At 40.5% G+C, this 21295-nt stretch overlaps 1 protein-coding gene across 3 annotated transcripts in view; it reads left to right on the top strand.

Annotated features, from left to right (window-relative positions):
* Positions 1-21041, top strand: part of KLHL5 (kelch like family member 5) — a 29534-nt gene extending 8493 nt beyond the window's left edge. For all 3 annotated transcript variants that reach the window (XM_039347412.1, XM_039347401.1, XM_039347392.1), the window contains 10 exons: positions 4728-4910; positions 5160-5296; positions 6842-7038; positions 9359-9571; positions 13239-13425; positions 13943-14167; positions 15609-15771; positions 16601-16813; positions 18660-18831; positions 20791-21041. In XM_039347412.1, coding sequence (XP_039203346.1) covers positions 4768-4910; positions 5160-5296; positions 6842-7038; positions 9359-9571; positions 13239-13425; positions 13943-14167; positions 15609-15771; positions 16601-16813; positions 18660-18831; positions 20791-20847 — 1707 coding nt within the window. In that variant the 5' untranslated portion in view covers positions 4728-4767 and the 3' untranslated portion in view covers positions 20848-21041. The remainder of the gene's footprint in view (positions 1-4727; positions 4911-5159; positions 5297-6841; positions 7039-9358; positions 9572-13238; positions 13426-13942; positions 14168-15608; positions 15772-16600; positions 16814-18659; positions 18832-20790) is intronic.
* Positions 21042-21295: the final 254 nt, after the last annotated feature.

Genomic DNA, 21295 nt, shown 5'->3' with positions numbered 1-21295 from the left:
CCAGTGTTGAACACCAATCAGATGAATTAATGATGCCTCAGTACAAGAACTAAAAAACATTAATATTATACAGGGACCGTTGGTTTAGAACAGTGGTTCTCAACCTTTTTAATGCCGCGACCCCCCAACCGGTCGTAAGTCGAGGACTACTCAACTGGTCGTAAGTCGAGGACTACTCAACTGGTGCAGCACCGTTTGCAGACTGGGACTTTTGGCGGGCTCAGCAGGGCAGAGACAGCCTGTACAATTCCTATTGGCTTTTGAAAGCCAATAGAATTAGACTCTATTCAAGAGAGTCTATTCTATTGGCTTTCAAAAGCCAATAGAATAAAAGGGAGTAGCACAGCTAAGGAAAAGGAGGAAAAAATGGCGGGCTGCGTTGTTTGGCGACCCCCGTGAAATGGTCGTTCGACCCCAAATAGGGTCCCGACCCACAGGTTGAGAACCACTGGTTTAGAAAGAGGGCAAAGCCATTACCATAACATGTTTGACCTCTTTAAATTTTGCGATTAAAAACATTGTCGGAAATTACAATATGCAAATCCTAAACATTTCGCTGGAGTAAAAAGTTAATTTTCTTTTGAACGTCAACAAATGACTGATTTTTCTGATCACATCAGCGTTTAATGCTAAGGGCAGGCATAAATCGATTGCGTTGAATTTACTAGAGATTTTAGTGCGCTCTTAACTATATATCCGTTTAAGGTTGCTATGGAAAGATATTCTATTTCTACCCCAATGTAATGTCAAGATCTCAAAATTAATGTTTTAAAGAAAAAAATCGGTGTCCTGCAGAGAAGTTCTTCTGGGGTGCCCAATAATTAAGTTAAGTGCAGTTACTTTGGTTTTTATGGAGATCGCTGTTAAGAGTGCTAATTCCTCAAAAACTAAATGACAGGTTTTTTAAAATAAATAGGGAATAAAATTATTACAAACATTGTTCTCCTCTCTGGAGATGAGTAGAACGTGAAGTAGCTTTCATCTTGTTGCTGTTATTGTTAATTGCGAAGTCGTGTCTGACCCATCGCGACCCCATAGACAACGTTCCTCCAGGCCTTCCTATCTTCTACCATCTTCTGGAGTCCATTTAAGCTCATGCCTACTGCTTCAGGGACTCCATCCAGCCATCTCATTCTCTGTCGTCCCGTTCTTCTATTGCCCTCAATCTTTCCCAGCATCAGGCTCTTCTCCAGTGAGTCCTTCCTTCTCATGAGGTGGCCAAAGTATTTGAGTTTCAACTTCAGGATCTGGCCTTCTAAAGAGCAGTCAGGGTTGATCTCCTCTAGGACTGACCGGTTGGATCACCTTGCAGTCCAGGGGACTCGCAGGAGTCTTCTCTAGCACCAGAGTTCAAAGGCTTCCATTCTTTGGCGCTCAGCCCTTCTTATGGTCCAACTTTCACAGCCATATATTGCAACTGGGGAAACCATGGCCTTGACTATACGCGCTGTTGTTGGCAGGGTGATGTCTCTGCTTTTTAGTATGCTGTCTAGATTGGCCATAGCTTTCCTCCCCAGGAGCAAGCGTCTTTTAATTTCTTAGCTGCAGTCCCCATCTGAGGTGATCTTGGAGCCCAGGAAAATAAAATCTGTCACTACCTCCATTTCTTCCCCATCTATTTGCCAGGAATTGAGAGGGCCGGATGCCATGATTTTGGTTTTAGCTTTCATCTTACACCATGCAAAAATAGGCGGCAGGAAAGTCTAGCACGGTTATGCTCCAGTCTTATTTTTGCGTGCAACAAAAGAGGTAGCACAAACTCACTTGCTGTATGTGTCATTAGGAATTCATTCACTCCTCCTGTGGCTGTGTAAAGCTAATAAGACCATCCTGCTGTAAATTCCCATGCCCCCTTGAGAGAGTGTGCACGTGAGCAATTTAGATAAGGTGCAATTAAGTGCTGGAATACAAAAGGTTAATCAATTCTACTTTTGCTCATGCTCTATAATTGAGAGGGAGCAGGAAGGATGACTGAATTATGCCTCGCTGGCTGAGAAGCAGCCCAGATTTCTCTTTCTGTGTGCTGCCCCTTTTGTGAAATATAAGCATTAGTATGTACATTACATACTTACACCGGTAGTCCTCAATTTACGACAGGTCAGAGTTACAACGGCATGAAAAAAAGGGACTTGCCTGCAATACTGTGTTCTAACCACTTGGCCACCATGGTGGAAGGAAGGAAGGAAGGAAGGGAGGGAGGGAGGGAAAGGGAAGGAAGGAAGGAAGGAAGGAAGGAAGGAAGGAAGGAAGGAAGGAAGGAAGGAAGGAAGGAAGGAAGGCTCCAACACTGGAAGTTTTTAAGAAGAGACTGGACAGTCATTTGTCCAAAATGGTATAGGGTTTCCTGCCTGAGCAGGGGGTTGGACTAGATGACCTCCAAGGTCCCTTCCAACTTTATTATTATTATTATGGATCATCGCACAGTCAGCCAGATGTTCAGACTGGATTTGGCATTTTGTCTACCTATCGAGTCCTTACCCAGGACCTGGGATAGGCAGATGTGGATGTTTGATGGTATTACAGATATCGTCGCAGGATGGAAGCAGTTCCTAGTAAGGCCGCCTTTTGCAATTGACTAATAGCGAATTTGTCAATGCCAATGGTGTTCAAGTGGTGCTCCAGTTGTTTTGGGATTGCACCCAAGGAGCCTATTACTATTGGTACTACCCTTGCTTGCTTTTGCCACAGTCTTTCTATTTCTATTTGTAGGTCTTTGTATTTTGTTATCTTCTCCAGTTCTTTCTCTTCTATTCTGCTGTCTCCAGGCACTGCCACGTCCACTATCCAGACTTTTTTGTCCTTTCTTATCGACAATTGTTAAGTCTGGGGTGTTATGTTGCAGGTGCTTGTCTGTTTGAATTCTGAAGTCCAAGAGCAGTTTAATTTTATCATTTTCTATGACTTTCTCTATTTTATGAGCCCACCAGTTTTTGCTTACAGGCAAGTGATATTTTTTGCAGATCTTCCAATGCACCATTGTTGCTACTTTGTCATGCCGCTGCTTGTATTATTATTATTATTATTATTATTATTATTATTATTATTATTATTATTATTAATCATCACACAGTCAGCCAGATGTTCAGACTGGATTTGGCATTTTGTACTGTTGTTGTTGCTATTATTATAGCAATAGCAATAGCATGTAGACTTATATACTGCTTCACAGTGCTTTACAGTCCTCACTAAGCGGTTTACAGAATCCAAATTTTGTTCCCCATCAATCTGAGTCCTCATTTTACCAATCTCGGAAGGATGGAAGGCTGAATCAACCATTGACCAGGTCAGGATTGAACTCCTGGGCAGAGTTTGACTGCAATGTTGCACTCTAACTGCTGCGCCACCAGGGCTCATCCTGGTTAATTGCCTATTAATTTTGAATGCAAAGTTACGATCTTTCTTAGTCTAAGCTTAAATTGCTTTTAGTATGAGCCCAGTTTTCGATTATAACATAGGGCTGGTTTGATTTTTTTTTTTTTTAACTACAAATGTCATTTTTTTTTCATTTGTGGTAGTAAATTTGTTAAAGCTTATAATTACAATAAAAAAACCAATATAAATTTTAAAAACTAGAAGAAAAAAAAATAAAAAGGTGAGATTCTTCATAATTATTTCCAAAACCGTATTACAAATTTAACTGGCGATTAAATTTAGCCCGTTTGTAATGCTCTAAAAATCTTCGGCTGTTTCTTCAATTTTTTTTTAAAAAAACCCCTTAAATTTGTACTTAAAACAGCCCCATCAAGACCACTCCCACCAGCACCAACAGGTAAGCTAGTACCGTATAAAATGAGAGCAAACCCCACTCCCTTCTAGCACTGATGGTGTTACCTAGTTGGGTAATTAAATGTCTGCAAGAAAACCACCAAGCTCAGAGAGAACCAAGGACCTCACAGTGTTTAGGTACTTCCAAACTGCAGTCTTCTCAAATACTTATGTATCAGTTTAAGAAATACTCATGAAATAAATAAGATGGTGTTAAATGTGTATTGAAAAAGATTAATAAAATCTTCCTCTAATGAATTCCAATCAGGAAAGTACTTTTTTAGGTGGATATACAGAAGCCTTAGCGTTACAGAAATCCTGGTTGGGTCATTGCTAATAACTCAACCACGTTCTGTTTTCCTCCTGGCTGATGTGAGAACATAAAATTAGAAACTATCCGCCTATAGATCTTCTTAATAGCCTGCTAATTTTGAAACTGTAATTATGATCCTATAAACGCCAGCACCATTAATTGCAACTTTGCTGAGCGGTTAATCTCTTTCCTGGGAATAAAATGCCCATTTTAGTGCTTCTCCAGTCAACTTGAGGGAAAGGTTTGGAGCTGAGAAAATGTTTCTCGGCGTTTGGAGATGCGTGCAATCGAACGGCTGGCATTTTGCCTAACCCCATCCACGAGCCTCAGTCTAAATGTATTTCAGTGCAAAAAAAAAAAAGAGCCTTGCGCTTAATCTCCTGACATAATTTTTATAGTCACTTTAGATGGTATTTTCAGCCCTTTTCACGTACGCGCAGCACATTGATGAGTGGGAAGGCAAAAATGCATATCATAAAGATTGTGAATCTGGAAAGCTTTTCCTGTCATCAAACGCAGCCTTTTGACAAAGCGTCAGTAGCTTGCAGCTTTTTGAGACTCTGCATTTTGTCCATGTTGTCCATTTTTGTCTAAAATCCGCACCGTCCATTTCTTTTCTAACCCATTTGCGTACGCCTTGCCTTTCCAGACCCTCCCACATCAGAGAGACTCACCTACCATCTCATCCAATGGAGCCTTGTACGTCTGATGAATTTTTCCAAGCGCTCAACCATGCGGAGCAAACGTTTAAAAAAATGGAAAATTACCTGAGACACAAGCAGCTGTGCGACGTGGTGTTAGTGGCCGGCGAGCGACGGATTCCAGCACACAGGTAAGGTGTGCGTTCGATCCCTTAAGCCCACTCTCCGAAGAAAAAATATATTTCCATACACATACACGCGCACACAGACGCGTACTTGACACAAAGGTGGTATCCTAAAAACCATCCGATTTTTAATTGCACCGAGTGCTTCATTTATATTGATGGTTATTTAAAATGCTTTTTATAAACGGGCTACCCAATTAATGCAGGCACCCATTGCCTTCTCCTTTGTTCCCCTTCTGTTTCACGCGGGCCCAGGTTGGTGCTGTCCTCCGTGTCCGATTACTTTGCAGCCATGTTTACTAACGACGTCCGAGAAGCAAGACAGGAGGAAATCAAAATGGAAGGCGTGGAACCAAATGCATTATGGGCGTTAGTGCAGTACGCATACACAGGTAAAAGCCAAGTGATCGTAAAGCCACGCAAATGCTAATCTCCATGGTTTATGGAGCAAAGCTAAAGATTCACCACGTTGCATGCAGTGTGAATTAATAATAGTATAGCTATAAACACTGATCTAGAGATAGCAAGGCCTAGGTTTTTTTTCTTTTTTTATATATAAAAAAAAGCCTAAATTCAGAGGGATAAAAGGATGCTTTTACTCAAACTACTTGAAAGCGTTTCCCCCCACCCCAAAGAAATGTCACTTGGCGATTTATTTATTTATTAAATGACTTTTCTTCGGATGCTTTTAGCTTTTCATACAAAATTGCTAAAGGGTGCTGAACTTTCTGAAATGCCACACTTCTTTAGGAAAAAAAAAACCTTAACACTGTTTCGGGGATTAAAAAACCCAAGACAACGTAGTACTTAAACTTGAAAAAAAAAATCAGAATTATAATAGAATAAATACGAGGTGCAAAAAAAAATTGCTCGAGTCCAGTTTCACTCATCATACGATTTTTCTCGCTAAGGATTTGCCCCTTTTTTCCAGAAGTTTCTTTGCTTTTCCTGCCTGTTTTACATCTGAGGCATTTCCTGGCGCTCTCTATCCAAATCCTTTCTTTCAGTCCCATCAACTTTTTGTAGAACTGTCTCAAGAACCAACTTTATAGAATTATAAACTACAGGCAGTCCTCAACTTACGACCACAATGGAGCCCAAAATTTCTGTTGTTAACAGAGACAGTGAGTTAAGTGAGTTTTGCTCCATTTTACGACCAAAAGTGTAAGGCTTTCTGGTAGTGTCAGGCGGTCCTTGATTTACAGCCACCATTTTTTTTATAAAAATGTTTATTAATTTTTTTTTTCATCAACATATGTTAATTTTTCCAATCAACAAGTTGTCTGGAATTGCTGTGCTAATATATGTTCAATTCCTAATGCTTCATTCTCTTCTCTAACCAAGAATAAAATAAATTCCAAATTTGATAGTAGTCTGTATCTTCTTTATCTTTCAACCTCATAGTTAATCTTTACAGCCACAATGGAGCCCGTTGTTAAGCAAGGCAGCTGTTAAGTGAATTTTGCCCCATTTTACCACTTTTCTCGCCACTGTGGTGAAGTGAATCACTTGCAGTTGTTAAGTGAGTAACCTGGTTGTTAAGTGAATCTGGGCTTCTCCGTTGATTTTGCTTGCCAGAAGGTCGCAAAGGGGATCTGCAACCGTCGTAAATACATGCCAGTTACCAAGCCTCTGAATTTTGATCACATGACCGTATGGATGCTGCCTGGAGCGTTACTGTGAAAAACCGTCCTAAATCACTTTTTTTCAGGGTGGTTGTTGTAAGTTGAGGACTACCTGTATAGCAAGGCCCTCATTCCCACCTAGTGAGTTTTCCATAAAAGCCTCTTAGGGCAGATTTCCAAAGTATACGGAATTAAATTAAATCTGCGTGTGTGTTTTCCTTATTTTTATCCCTATCTAAATCACAACTAGTTGTTTGATTGAATAAGCGGCCTCTCCACACGTCGTAGTAACTCTGCTTTCAACCCTTCTAGGTCGCCTTGAGTTAAAAGAAGAGAACATTGAGTGTCTGTTATCTACCGCTTGTATCCTTCAGCTGTCTCAGGTGGTGGAAGCCTGTTGCAAGTTTTTAATGAAGCAGCTTCACCCTTCAAATTGCCTTGGGATCCGCTCTTTTGCCGACGCGCAGGGCTGCACCGATTTGCACAAAGTGGCCCACAACTACACCATGGTGTGCAATTCTCAGGCTTTCATTTTGTTTATGGGAAAAGCATTCCATAATGTCATTGTCATCATGCTAGATACGTTGACTAGGATTTCTGTTTTATTTTCAACGGAGGTGGAACAGAATCTCTCGTGTTCCTCCGTCTATCTTAAAAAAATAAAAAAAAACCACTTTATTTTGAATAGTTGGTGTTAGGTTGTGAACCTGGAAGCCAGCAATTAGATCTGTTGTCTTTGACTTACATTGATAAGATAAGATAAGATAAGATAAGATAAGATAAGATAAGATAAGATAACCGCAGTAGGTGTGAACTTAAATGGACTCCAGAAGATGGTAGAGGACAGGAAGACCTGGAGGAACATTGTCCATGGGGTCGCGATGGGTCGGACACGACTTCGCAATTAACAACAACAACCTTTATTGTCATTTTTTATTGTCATTGGGCAAGCTACTGTTTTTTTGTTTTTGTTTTTACCTCAGCTCATTTTCCTCCAGACACAACACGAAGGCTCTTCCACTTTATGGCTGAAACAATTATTACTAAGATGATGTGTCTGAGGTACTTTGAACTCTTAGGAAGAGCACTTAAATCTTACAAATTCCAAAAAAAAGTTAAACGTGAGGAAATATTCAGTAGCATTTGGGACAAACTCAGAGCTCTATTATAACGCCAAACAGTCACTAAACCAGTGGTTCTCAACCTGTGGGTCGGGACTCCATTTGGGGTCGAACGACCATTTCACGGGGGTCGCCAAACAATGCAGTCCGCCACTTTTTTCCCCTTTTCCTTAGCTGTGCTACTCCCTTTTATTCTGTTGGCTTTTGAAAGCCAATAGAATAGACTCTCTTGAATAGAGTCTAATTCTGTTGGCTTTCAAAAGCCAATAGGAATTGTCCAGGCTGTCTCTGCCCTGCTGAGCCTGCCAAAAGTCCCATTCTGCAAACGGTGCTGCACCAGTTGAGTAGTCCTCGACTTACGACCGGTTGGGGGTCACGGCATTAAAAAGGTTGAGAACCACTGCACTAACACTAATGATTTTAAGCTGAGGACTACCTGTATATTACTAAAAAAAATATACCTTAAGAATTTTGACACCTGGGTTACACCTTCCCAGCGATTTCCGATAAGTTATTTTGCTATTCCTTTGTATTATGGATATATTCTCTTATCCTTTATTAGTTTATTGAGATATATTATAGCACTTCCCCTAAAGCTAAAGCCCTGGAAATGACTATTTCAAGACTATTGGCATTGAAAAAGACAACCAAAAAAAGCCTGAGACACTTTTCTAGCCTTTAATAGTTTGACTTGAATCAAATTTAAATTAAGATGGTTTTTAAAAAGTGATTTTTTCAGAGTAATTAGTTGCACTACATCAATTCTTCCCAGGGCCTTTTTAAAAAATATTGTTTCATTCCAACGGAGACACGAAATTGAATTTTAGTAATAATGAGCACCACGGAGGCACTTTGGCTGGAAGTATATGTTGCCATGGAAACGGTACAGAAATGTGTAGGCCAATTGAATCTTCAATTAGAGTAAAAGTCCTACTAATTTCATTTGCTTAAAAAGCTACTTGAAATCAAAAATTTCAAAGGAGCAGCCATTTTGCGCTTGTTTCTGCAATGTGAGATTGATGGATCTATACCACTGTTAACGCTACTGCTTATTAAAAAACATGAATTATGCATTTGCACTTCAAATGGAAATTAAATTGCAGAAAAGGAAAGGGTGGGAAGCATTTGCATCTATTGTATTTTCAAAGTGCACTGCTTACCTTTAAAAGTTTTCTAAATGGGAATGAAACGACTGTTAAATAGAGGTAGCCCCGCCTTACGGGATTGCGTGATGAAAATTCGGATGCTCGGCAACCAGTTCATATTTAGGACCGTTGCAAAGTCCTGGGGTCATGTGATTCCCCCTTTGTGACCACTTAACTTAACAACCATGTTACTAACTTAACAACTTCGGTGATTTACTTAAAAGAAATCTAGTGATTTCGTTTATTTACCAATAGTTGGTTTTCTTTTTTTTTCTTTTTTTTTTAAACCAAACCTAAATATTTCATCTAGAAAATGTACAGCCTTCAAAATATTTATTTACAGCAGAGAATGCAACCACGTAACTTGTTTACAGATTGTTTTTTTTTTCCCCTGTGAATTTTATTTCACCCGGTAACTGAGCGCTAATTGGAATTTCCTTTGTAATACCAGCGAATGAAAAAAGGCTGCAAAATCAAATGGACAATAATACGTGGATTGGTGCCCAGGTCTTTCCTCCGTTTCGTATACATGTGGTTTTATTTATGCTTCTTATCGTTTTTAGGAGCATTTCATGGAAGTAATTAGAAACCAAGAATTCCTCCTGCTACCAGCCACAGAAATTGCAAAGCTTTTAGCTAGCGATGATATGAATATTCCTAGTGAAGAGACTATTCTCAGTGCGTTGCTTACTTGGGTGCAACACGATTTGGAACAACGAAAGAAAGACCTCAGTAAACTCTTAGCATACATTAGACTCCCTTTACTGGCTCCACAGGTAAGTGAGTGACATTCCCTACAGCCAAACATCTGTCTTCAGATCTCTCAGTAACTGAAGGTTTCGCGACCATTTACATGGAGAATATATACAATATATATATATGTATGTATGCATGTAGGTCTTTGGTTGTTCGGGTTTTCTCCCGCGTAAAATTGGAAGTGTCTTGGCAACGTTTCGATGAAGTCCCATTCGTCATCTTCAGGCTGGTGTTTTCAGCTTCGTGCATGTATGTATTCGGGAGAAAACCCGAATAACCATACGTATGTACGTATGTAGGTCTTTGGTTATTCGGGTTTTCTCCCGCGTAAAATTGGAAGCACTAAAACATCAAGAGACATGGAAATGAGTATTTTGTAGTCTATTCCCATTATGCATAAATATGGCTGTGTTTAGTCACCTACGGAGATAAGAGCTGATTTTTTTTCCAGTAAGCTATCATGTAGATTTATTCTGTGGCCCAATAGATTGAAACGGACTTCCAAAGAGCCAGTAACTGATACTTATAATTTTATATAAATTGCTCCAGACTGTAGAATCTTAAAATGCCAAACTGTGCTACTGACTTTGATTGATGGGTAATATCATCAAATCCTACTGATGTGAAGGCTTTGTATATACTACCAGTCTGTAAGAGAGGAGCAGGCAGAGCCTGGGGTGGGGGAGGAGTCAAGAGAGGAATCAAACTAGAGTCTTTACATTCCCACAAATTCTAAGTCCAAATTCTCTTGAATTCATTATGTTGACTCTTTATTTGGCGCCAATGCTGGCTGTTAGTTGGTTAGATTCTTTTGTATAGGCTCAAGCAGTGGATCATCCTAACTGGAAGTTAATGTGCGGTCCCAGTTCTTTGTGTCAGACACAGTCTCGCACACTCAAAATCTGCACCATTATCTGTTTCATGTATGTTCACTTTGGAGGACAATATTGTGAAAATCTTGGGCTTCTGTCATCTAGAGCAATGGTTCTCAACCTGTGGGTCGGGACCCCATTTGGGGTCGAATGACCATTTCACGGAGGTCGCCAAACAACGCAGTCCGCCATTTTTTCCCCCTTTTCCTTAGCTGTGCTACTCCCTTTTATTCTATTGGCTTTTGAAAGCCAATAGAATAGACTCTGTTGAATAGAGTCTAATTCTATTGGATTTCAAAAGCCAATAGGAATTGTCCAGGCTGTCTCTGCCCTGCTGAGCCCGCCAAAAGTCCCATTCTGCAAACAGTGCTGCACCAGTTGAGTAGTCCTCGACTTACGACCGGTTGGGGGTCACGGCATTAAAAAGGTTGAGAACCACTGATCTAGAGCATGATAAGGACAACAGTTATGTTTGTGCCCTTGGTTCAAAGGACTAAAATCCATGGCTCCCTTTTCTGTGTCAGCCTTAAAATTAATTCATTAATTAATTACAAACCAGCTACCATCTTGCATGCAAAAGGGATTTCCTTGTTTAATATGGTACACTCAAAGTGCAAAAGAGCTATCGATACTTTATTAATCAGTCCGATCCAATTAACTTTTTGTCTTGCTCCGCGTGAACCGCCTTTAATGCTCATGGTCTTGAGCGTTAACATCAAAAATCGAGTTCTAAACTTTGGATAGGCTCCGTGTGTGGTGATGTAGTTAGAATTTGAATTGAAAAGGAAAAAAAATATCAGCTATGACCCCTTACTGGGTGATATTTTGTCTGTTTTGTTCCTTATCTAACATACCTTGCAGAATGATCATGACTATTAAAATAGAGTAAAAGAATGTCCAAAACACACATATATGGATTTAAAGTTCCAGTAAGAAAAGGAAGAATAAAAAAAAAGTAATCTTTTTTACAATTCCACCAAATATGAAAGTAAAAAAGTAAAGGCTTTTTGGATTATGATTTGGTGGAACATTCAAAAGATTTTTAGAAGAAAGATAAAGTTTACTCCTCAACTATTTTTACTTGGTATTTTCGTTGACTTAAATGAAAAAGAAACTACTTTGATGTTGAATTTATTAACTGCAGCAAGGTTACTAGTAGGTTTATATTGGAAGAAAGATTCTTTGCCTACTTTAGAAGAATGGATATTTAAAGTATCTAGTCTTGCAGAAATGGCAAAAATTTCTGCTTATTTAAAGGATCATACACAAGAAAGATATATTATTGTATGGGGAAGGTGGATAGATTATATTCAGAAAAAGTATGGAATTAAAAAGTTTCATTTATTTTATGAATGAATATTAAATATTATAGAGAATTGTTTTATAGGTTATGGAGTTAAAGGTTAATTATGACAATTTTTTTCTCTTTTCTTTTTTCTTTTCTTTTTTTCTTTTTTTTTTCTTATTATAAATTTTGTTATTATTAACCCTGTATTCTGCTCTGGGAAGTGAAGGGAGGGGGGTTGGGGGTGGGAGGGAGGGTAAGGGGGGGGTAAAGATAGTATAGACAATGATTGCTTATGAATTTTTTTTCTTACTTTAAAATTTTATTGTATTTTTATAAATGTTTGTATGTTAAAAAATAAAAAAATTTCAATAAAAAAAAAGTAATCAGAAATGTTTCCCGCTTCTGATTACTATCCAGAAATTTTAATTTGTTATATTAAAATAAGGGTCACTAAATTGTAGATCAGTATTTGTTGCTGATGCTACTTCACTAGATCAGTTAAACAGTTATTAGAGTTGCGACATTTTAAAGACTAACCTAGGTTGATTTGGAGAGAAGGCACCAAATCTGGATAATTTAGAGCAAACCAATTGCTTTCTGGTGAGGATTAACACTGTAAAACTTGATTTTGATGTTCATTAATGTGTGTTACGCTGCTCTGTCCATTAGGACTTACGTCATACAGAAAACCTTGATGCTTGCATTCCCCAAAGCTCACGATATTAATGAAATTTGCAGAGGTTACAAGCACCTAAAGCGTAGAACTAGATATCAGTAATGCGTAATATAATTTCTATATTCTACATGTTTAAGTTACTGCTGTATTAATCTTGCTGCCGCACAATATTTTGTGTGAAAGTTTCATCCAACAGATTAATTACCACTTTGGGCAAATGGATTTTTATCCTAGGGAAAATAGTTAAAGCCTGCTTTGATGTACAGAAACTGAAATTTCTAGTAATAGGGCTTGTTCTTTTTATAACCTGATTATTGCAGATCATTTATTAAGTGTGCATACTGATGATAGGTTAGATCAGGGGTCCCCAACCCCCGATCTATGGACCAGTACCGGGCCACAGCATGCCAGCAACCGGTCCAGCGCAAACAAGCAAAGCCCCATCCGCGGGATGCAGGCAGCACACAAAACTACGCCTCCTCCGGTCTGCGGAAAAATCTCTCTCCACGGAACCGGTCCCTGGTGCCTAAAAGGTTGGGGACCTCTGCTCTAAATCAAGGGTCCCCCACCTCCGGTCCGTGGGCCACTACCGGGCCACAGCTTGCCAGCAACCGGTCCGCGCAAACAAGCAAAGCCCCATCCACGGGATGCAAGCAGCACACAAAACCACGCACTCTCTGGTCCGTGGAAAAACCTCTCTCCAAGGAACTGGCCCTGGTCACCAAAAGGTTGGGGATCTCTGGATTAGATGACATCCACAGTGCTAATTAATTTGCATTTTGTGCTGGCTTATTCCTGATCCACTCTTATCGTTTAGCAATTCAGCACATTTTATCTCCCCTTTCACCTAGTTTTTAGCGGACATGGAAAACAACCTACTCTTCAGAGATGACATTGACTGTCAAAAACTCATCATGGAAGCAATGAAGTACCATCTGTTGCCAGAGAGAAGGCCCATGTTGCAAAGCCCTCGTACAAAGCCTAGGAAATCTACCGTTGGTGTCCTGTTTGCAGTCGGAGGCATGGATGCAACTAAAGGTATCGGTTTATAATAACGATTAAAAACTACTCCATCATTGACTTCCTGTTTGCCATCGCGACATCGGCGGACGCAGGAAGGTGAGTTCCGCCTTCCACGTCCAAATTCATCCCGCTGGGGGACCCTGGAAAGGGTCAAAAGTCGCCCTGTAGCCGTGACGAGCAAGGAGGGGACCCCCACTTGATCGCGGGAGGGCGGCACCTCTTTCGCTTGATCCAGGGCAGCTGACCAACAGATCCAGTCAAATCAGAAATGGCAACTGGACTTCAACTCCCAGAATTTCTGAGCCAGCCACGCTGAGGGGAAAGGGAGAGGTTTCCATGCTGAGCCATGCTGGCTCAGGAATTCTGGGAGTTGAAGTCCACGAGTCATCAAAGAGCCATGGTTGCCTACCCCTGAACTAGTAAGACTATCACTAACCTTCTACATGGAGTCCTACCTGTTTCATTTTCATAGAACTGCGATTATCATTCCACGTATTCTTTTTTTTTTAATGTATATTCTACTATTATTAAGGAGCAACGAGCATTGAAAAATATGACCTCCGTACCAATATGTGGACTCCTGTTGCAAATATGAATGGGAGAAGATTACAGTTTGGAGTGGCCGTGTTAGACGATAAATTATATGTCGTCGGAGGTAGAGACGGACTAAAAACGTTGAACACTGTGGAGTGTTACAATCCCAAAACAAAAACTTGGAGCGTGATGCCACCCATGTCAACTCATCGGCATGGGCTTGGTATGTATAAATATTTACATTTTTTAAAAAAGGGTTATTATGCGTTGAGCTTTTACCAGATTAACTCAAGTAAGTGATTCTAGTTTTTTTATTTGTGATTTGTTGTCGTGTGGGGGGATATTAACTTTAAAACTATGAAATAATTTTAGTTCTATTGAGGGTTCTAAATTTAGAGCCCATACATTTGTACTGGGAGGAGCAAACTTTCCCACTTGTAGTAAGAATCTGCTCACATCCAACTATCTTTGGCTAATTTCTCTTTCTTTCAAATATCTTAGTCTTAAATTATTAACTTTAACAGGAGGTGGCGCAGAATGCAATATTGCAGATTAACTCTGCCCACTGCCAGGAGTTCGATTCTGACCGGCCCAAGGTTGACTCAGCCTTCCGTCCTTCCGAGGCCGGTAAAATGAAAAGACCCAGATTGTCGGGGACAATAGGCTGACTCTGTTAAACCGCTTAGAGAGGGCTGTAAAACACTGTGGGGTGGTATATGTCTTAAGTGCTACTGCTGTCAAGTGTTTCAAGTCATAGTCAACATTATGAATGCCAAAATTATTTGATTTTGCATGTTATTTATATCCCGCTTGAGAGCTAAGTTGTGGACACGATATTCCTTGCAGGCCTGAGGGATTTTATGTTATTCTGAAACCTTCTATGAAAATAATGAGATCTGGGTTTGCTTCAAGAGTGGGAGAAGCCAATATTAGGACCTAATTATAATAAAGAGAATGATTATTTAATACTACATGTTTTAATGGCCGCAAGAATAGTATTTGCCCAATTCTGGAAAAATGAAAATCTACCATCTGATCAGATTATAATTACCAAAATTTTAGAATGTGCAGAAATGGATAGATTAACCTTGGAGATGAAAGAGAAAGAAGATTCAATTTATTTTAAAACCTGGGAAAATTTTTTATCAATGGTTAGAAATACGACAGAATGAGAAAAGAGCTTGAAATTTAATAGAATATATGGTTTTAGGTTTTTTCACTAAGCTCTATCCTCTAGGTTAATAATAGCGTTACTATTAGTGACTTTAAATACTAGTGGAGACAGTTAGAATTAGTTTATATTTTATTATTTAAGGTTATTTACTTAAAGGAATTGTATTTACTTATTAATTCTTTATTAGATGATTATAGTTAACTCTATTATAACTGTTTAGTATTATATAAACTATGTTTATTCAGTATGTATATCTGGACGGTAGTTTGCTTGTTAAAGCATGAGATTATTGTTGGGGGTTATCCCACTATTGTACCTTCCCCTAACTCCAATCCTACCCTATCCTTAATTCCTTATTCCTACCCTTTCCCATATCCGTATTTACCTTATCCTTTCCCTACCCTATAAAATCTAATAAAATATTTATTAAAAAAAAAGAGTGGGAGAAGCCCAGCACTGTGCAATTTGTGATGTTTGCTTTCTTTCGAAGGAGTGGCGGTCTTGGAAGGCCCTATGTATGCTGTGGGAGGACACGATGGCTGGAGCTACTTGAATACGGTAGAAAGGTGGGATCCGCAGGCCCGGCAGTGGAACTTTGTGGCTAGCATGTCAACTCCAAGGAGCACAGTGGGCGTAGCAGTACTAAGTGGAAAGTAAGTACAGAGAACCAAAAGTGTAAGGCTTTCTGGTAGACCCATCACAAGACCCATCAAAGACCTCACTTGACACACCCACACCTGACCCATCACAAGACCCACACTTGACACACCCACACCTGACCCATCACAAGACCCACACTTGACACACCCGCACCTGACCACTCACAAGACCCATCAAAGACCTTACTTGACACACCCACACCTAACCCATCAAAGACCTCACTTGACACACCCACACCTGACCCATCACAAGACCCACACTTGACACACCCACACCTGACACCTCACAAGACCCATCAAAGACCTCACTTGACACATCCACACCTGACCCATCAAAGACCTTACTTGACACACCCATACCTGACCCTTCACAAGACCCACACTTGACACACCCACACCTGACCCATCACAAGATCCATCAAAGAACTCACTTGACACACCCACACCTGATCCATCACAAGACCCACATTTGACACACCCAGACCTGACCCATCACAAGACCCATCAAAGACCCTCCCTTGACACACCCACACCTGACTATCACAACACCCATCAAAGACCTCACTTGACACAACTACACCTGACCCATCACAAGACCCTCTCTTGACACACCCACACCTGAACCCCTTATCAACAGAAGAACATTGACCTCCCCTCAAGTCCGCTGAAGATGTTACCCAGCCTGGTGACGAAACGTTCGGAAACCAACCCACACCCTGGGAGAACGAACCTTCACACCTTCATCCTACACCCAAGCTAAAAATATTCACCGCTGTTGCAAACCCAACATTACCTCTCTTAACATGTCTGTCTACATTTGCAGGCTCTACGCGATAGGCGGCCGAGACGGAAGCTCATGTTTGAAGTCCGTCGAATGTTTCGACCCGCACACTAACAAGTGGACGCTCTGCGCTCAAATGTCAAAACGAAGAGGGGGCGTGGGAGTAACGACCTGGAACGGCTTCCTGTATGCTATCGGGGGTCACGATGCACCCGCTTCTAATCTGACATCGAGGCTGTCCGATTGTGTAGAAAGGTACTGCCCCAATCAATGGTTCACTTCGCTTAAACTTGAAGGCCTGACACAGTCGTGATGAGGGTGAACTTAACAGTTGTTGTTTTAACCACTGAGTTGTGTCGTACTCTCGGTGAAGGGTCTAGGTGTGTTTTCCTTATTTTTATCCTTATCTAAATCATAGGACCCTGCAACCGTCCTAAATATGAATCAGCGGTCAAGCCTCTGAATATTTATGATGTGACCGCAGGGATGCTGAACGGTCGTTGAGTGTGAAAAACAGTCATAAGTTCAGTGCCGTTGTAATTTCAAACGGTCACTAAATGAACTGTTGTAAATTGAGGAACTATTTGTACTCAAAGATTTATCTGCCTTGAAAACAACCCACATTTAAAATTTATAGCAGAGGTAAACCTCAAGAATCGACCACACGAAATGCTTTAGGGTATTTTGTGTTAGGTCATTAAATGTGCTACATCATTAAACTTCTTGTACTCAAAAATTTATCTGCCTTGAAAATAACCCACATTTAAAATTTATAGCAGAGGGAAACCTCAGGAATCGACCACACGAAATGCTTTAGGATATTTTGTGTTATGTCATTAAATGTGCTATGTCAGTGAGGACGAACCTTTTAGAGACCGAGTGTCCAAACTGCAACCCAAAACCCACTTATGTATTGTCAGGTGCCGGGTGGGTGTGTCCCATTGGATGGGCGCGGCCCATTGGGTGGGTGTGGCTTTGGTGGTAACGGCAGACTGGGTGGGATTAAAAAGTTCAATCAATCAATTCCAATTTTGCGAGATTTTTTTTTCCCACGAGAAGTTGAAATTGATTGATTGATTGAACTTTTTTTTTTTTTTTTTGCACACAGCAGAGGCCTAAAGCGAAAAGGTTTTATAAAACCCAACTGAAGGCCTAGGCCTGGGGCGACGGTGCGCGTGCCCACAGAGAGGACTCTGCGTGCCACCTGTGGCATGCGTACCATAGGTTCGCCACCATGGTGCTATGTCATTAAACTACTTGTACTCAAAGATTTATCTGCCTTGAAAATAACCTACATTAAAATTTATAGCAGAGGTAAACCTTAGGAACTGACCACACGAAATGCTTTAGGACAGTGGTTCTCAACCTTTTTAATGCCGTGACCCCCAACCGGTTGTAAGTCGAGGACTACTCAACCGGTCGTAAGTCGAGGACTACTCAACTGGTGCAGCACCGTTTGCAGAATGGGACTTTTGGCAGGCTCAGCAGGGCAGAGACAGCCTGGACAATTCCTATTGGCTTTTGAAAGCCAATAGAATGAGACTCTATTCAAGAGAGTCTATTCGATTGGCTTTCAAAAGCCAATAGAATAAAAGGGAGTAGCACAGCTAAGGAAAAGGGGGGAAAAAATGGCGGACTGCGTTGTTTGGCAACCCCCGTGAAATGGTCGTTCCACCCCAAATGGGGTCCCGACCCACAGGTTGAGAACCGCTGCTTTAGGATATTTTGCGTTATGTCATGAAACATTTTATAGTAATTTTTATGCAATAGAATAATTTTATAAAATTCACCCAATTTCAATTCCAGAAGATTCCTGCATATTGGACACGTTCCGTAAGTTAGGCCATTTGAGATACCTTGGTTCAAACGTTTTTGCCTTACGAGTCACCATTTTCACCTTATTTAAAGGTTACACACGGACAACAAGAGTTTTAGTACCAAAAAAAAAACTTCCCAGGGAAACCAATGGGGTTTCAAGACCTTACCGTTCGCAGAAAATCAAAACGGGTTCCGGGGGAATAATGTGCAAACACGTACACCTATTTTCGTGGCGGTTCTTCGGTGAAATAAAATGGAAACTTATTTTTTTTTTTTTAATCAGATACGATCCCAAAACAGATATGTGGACTGCTGTGGCGTCAATGAGCATCAGTAGGGATGCGGTGGGAGTCTGCCTTCTTGGAGATAAGCTGTATGCTGTTGGAGGATATGATGGACAAGCCTACCTTAATACAGTAGAATCATATGACCCTCAGATAAATGAGTGGACACAGGTAATGTTCAGGTTAAGAGGGCTGACTAGCACAGTGGTTCTCAACCTTTTTAATGCCGCGACCCCCAACCGGTCGTACGTCGAAGACTACTCAACTGGTCATAAGTCGAGGACTACTCAACTGGCGCAGCACCGTTTGCAGAATGGGGCTTTTGGCGGGCTCAGCAGGGCAGAGACAGCCTGGACAATTCCTATTGGCTTTTGAAAGCCAATAGAATTAGACTCTATTGAAGAGAATCTCTTCTATTGGCTTTCAAAAGCCAATAGAATAAAAGGGAGGAGCACAGCTAAGGAAAAGGGGAAAAAGTGGTGGACTGTGTTGTTTGGCGACCCCCGTGAAATGGTCATTCGACCCCAAATGGGGTCCCAACCCACAGGTTGAGAACCACTGGACTAGCACATCTGAGATTGTGGGGTCCTTGGTACTGTTTGAGCCTGGTTCTTTCCTTGCAGACATTTCATTAACATTTAGGCAAGAAAAACCAAATGTACAGGTATAGTATAGGGGGTACCTTGCTCAATAGTAGTAACTGTGAGAGGGATCTCGGAGTCCTAATGGACAATCGCTTAAATAGGAGACAGCCGTGTGCTGCAGCTGTCAAAAAAGCCAACACAGTGCTGGGCTGCATGAACAGAGGGATAGAATCCAGATCGCGTGAAGTGTTAATACCACTTTACAAGGCCTTGGTAAGGCCACACTTGGAATCCTGCATCCAGTTTTGGTCACCACAATGTAAAAATGATGCTGAGACTCTAGAAAGAGCACAGAGAAGAGCAACAAAGATGATCAGGGGACTGGAAGCTAAAACATATAAGGAACGGTTGCTGGAATTGGGTATGTCTAGTTTAATGAAGAGAAGGATGAGGGGGGACATGATAGCAGTCTTCCAATATCTCAGGGGCTGCCCACAAAGAAGAGGGAGTCAAGCTATTTTCCAAAGCGCCAGAGGGCAGGACGAGAAGCAACCGATGGAAACTAACCAAAGAGAGAAGCAACTTGGAACTAAGGAGAAACTTCCTGACAGTTAGAACAATTAACCAGTGGAACCACCTGCCTCCAGAAGCGGTGAATGCTCCAACACTGGAAGTTTTTAAGAAGAGACTGGATAGTCATTTGTCTGAAATGGTCTAGGGTTTCCTGCCTGAGCAGGGGGTTGGACTCGATGACCTCCAAGGTCCCTTCCAACTTTATTATTATTATTATTATTATTATTATTATTATTATTATTGGTAACGTCATCAGTGCTGGAAGGGAGTGGGCAGAGTTTGAACTTGGCCTTTTGCTCCTTTTAATTTAAGAATCTTATTTTTAATTATCTTTGCTTCTTTTTAAAATTTGTGGTGTCCTGTTACTGTACCTGGTTCTAGATTTTTTGGGGTCTTTGATCATAAATATTTTCTTTAACTGTGGGATCAAGCTTCCTGCTTGTTTTTTTTTTTTTTTCAAATGTATGAGAAAGGACATGGTATTAATAGAAGGCAAAAAATGGTTTCCACACAAGAGCCAGCTGTAATTTAAATTTGAAATATTTCCTGTTATTATTCCGACTGTGTAAATTCTGGACTATGTTAATCTGACTCAGAAATCGAATGTAAATTTATCAAGGATTTTAGTCTAGCCTAGCAGGATAGATTTAATAAGAGGAGAGGAAAAAAAACATGTTGTATTAAGAAAAACATTTCTGTAGAGTTGCTGTGAATTTGAAAATCGTATACATTCGATAGATGGTAGTGATCATGATTGTAATGATTAACCCTGATCCAATTTAACAATTTCGGGAACTGAGGTTTGATGCCAGATGAAAGTTTGAAAGGTTGAGCCTAGGTGAGTTCTAGATTCGAATTGGGCTTTCATTGAACAAGGACGGTCTTGCTTCTCATCTTTTCCAAAACATTTGTGAAATCTTACGGATCATTTTGTCTTTGATTATTATTATTTTTTATTCTTTTGCTGTTTCAGGTTGCGCCATTGTGCCTTGGAAGAGCTGGGGCTTGTGTGGTGACTGTCAAACTCTAGGCGTGAAATAAATTGTCTCTTCTGTAGACTGGGAATTTCACATCCAATTATGAAAGCATATAAACACGCAAGGTACCGTGTATCTTCGCAAGGCAAAGAGACTGACCTGAAATCTATTTGTCTAAAAGACGTTTTTTAAAGGACCAATATTGTGCACTTTCAAAAAAAAAAAAAAATATGAGTAATGCAGTTTATGTACACGTCTCTTATGTATCGGCAATGGAACACATTACAAATAGGAAGCATGTGTGAGGTACAGAAATCAGAAAAGAAAGGCAATTGTTTTGATTGTTCTGGAGCAGGGGGGTCTTCAAACTTGGCCCTTTTATGACTTGTGGACTTCAACTCCCAGAATTCCTCAGGCAGCGTGCCTGGCTGAGGAATTCTGGGAGTTGAAGTCCACCAGTCATGAAAGGGCCAAGTTTGAAGACCCCTGTCTTAAATCTAA

This window comes from Crotalus tigris, unplaced genomic scaffold, assembly GCF_016545835.1.
Source record: "Crotalus tigris isolate CLP2741 ecotype Arizona unplaced genomic scaffold, ASM1654583v1 scf7180000017559.9942113025:1136094, whole genome shotgun sequence".
Taxonomy (NCBI): Eukaryota; Metazoa; Chordata; class Lepidosauria; order Squamata; family Viperidae; genus Crotalus; species Crotalus tigris.
Note: the sequence above shows the minus strand (reverse complement) of the source record. Positions and strands in the feature narration are given on the sequence as shown.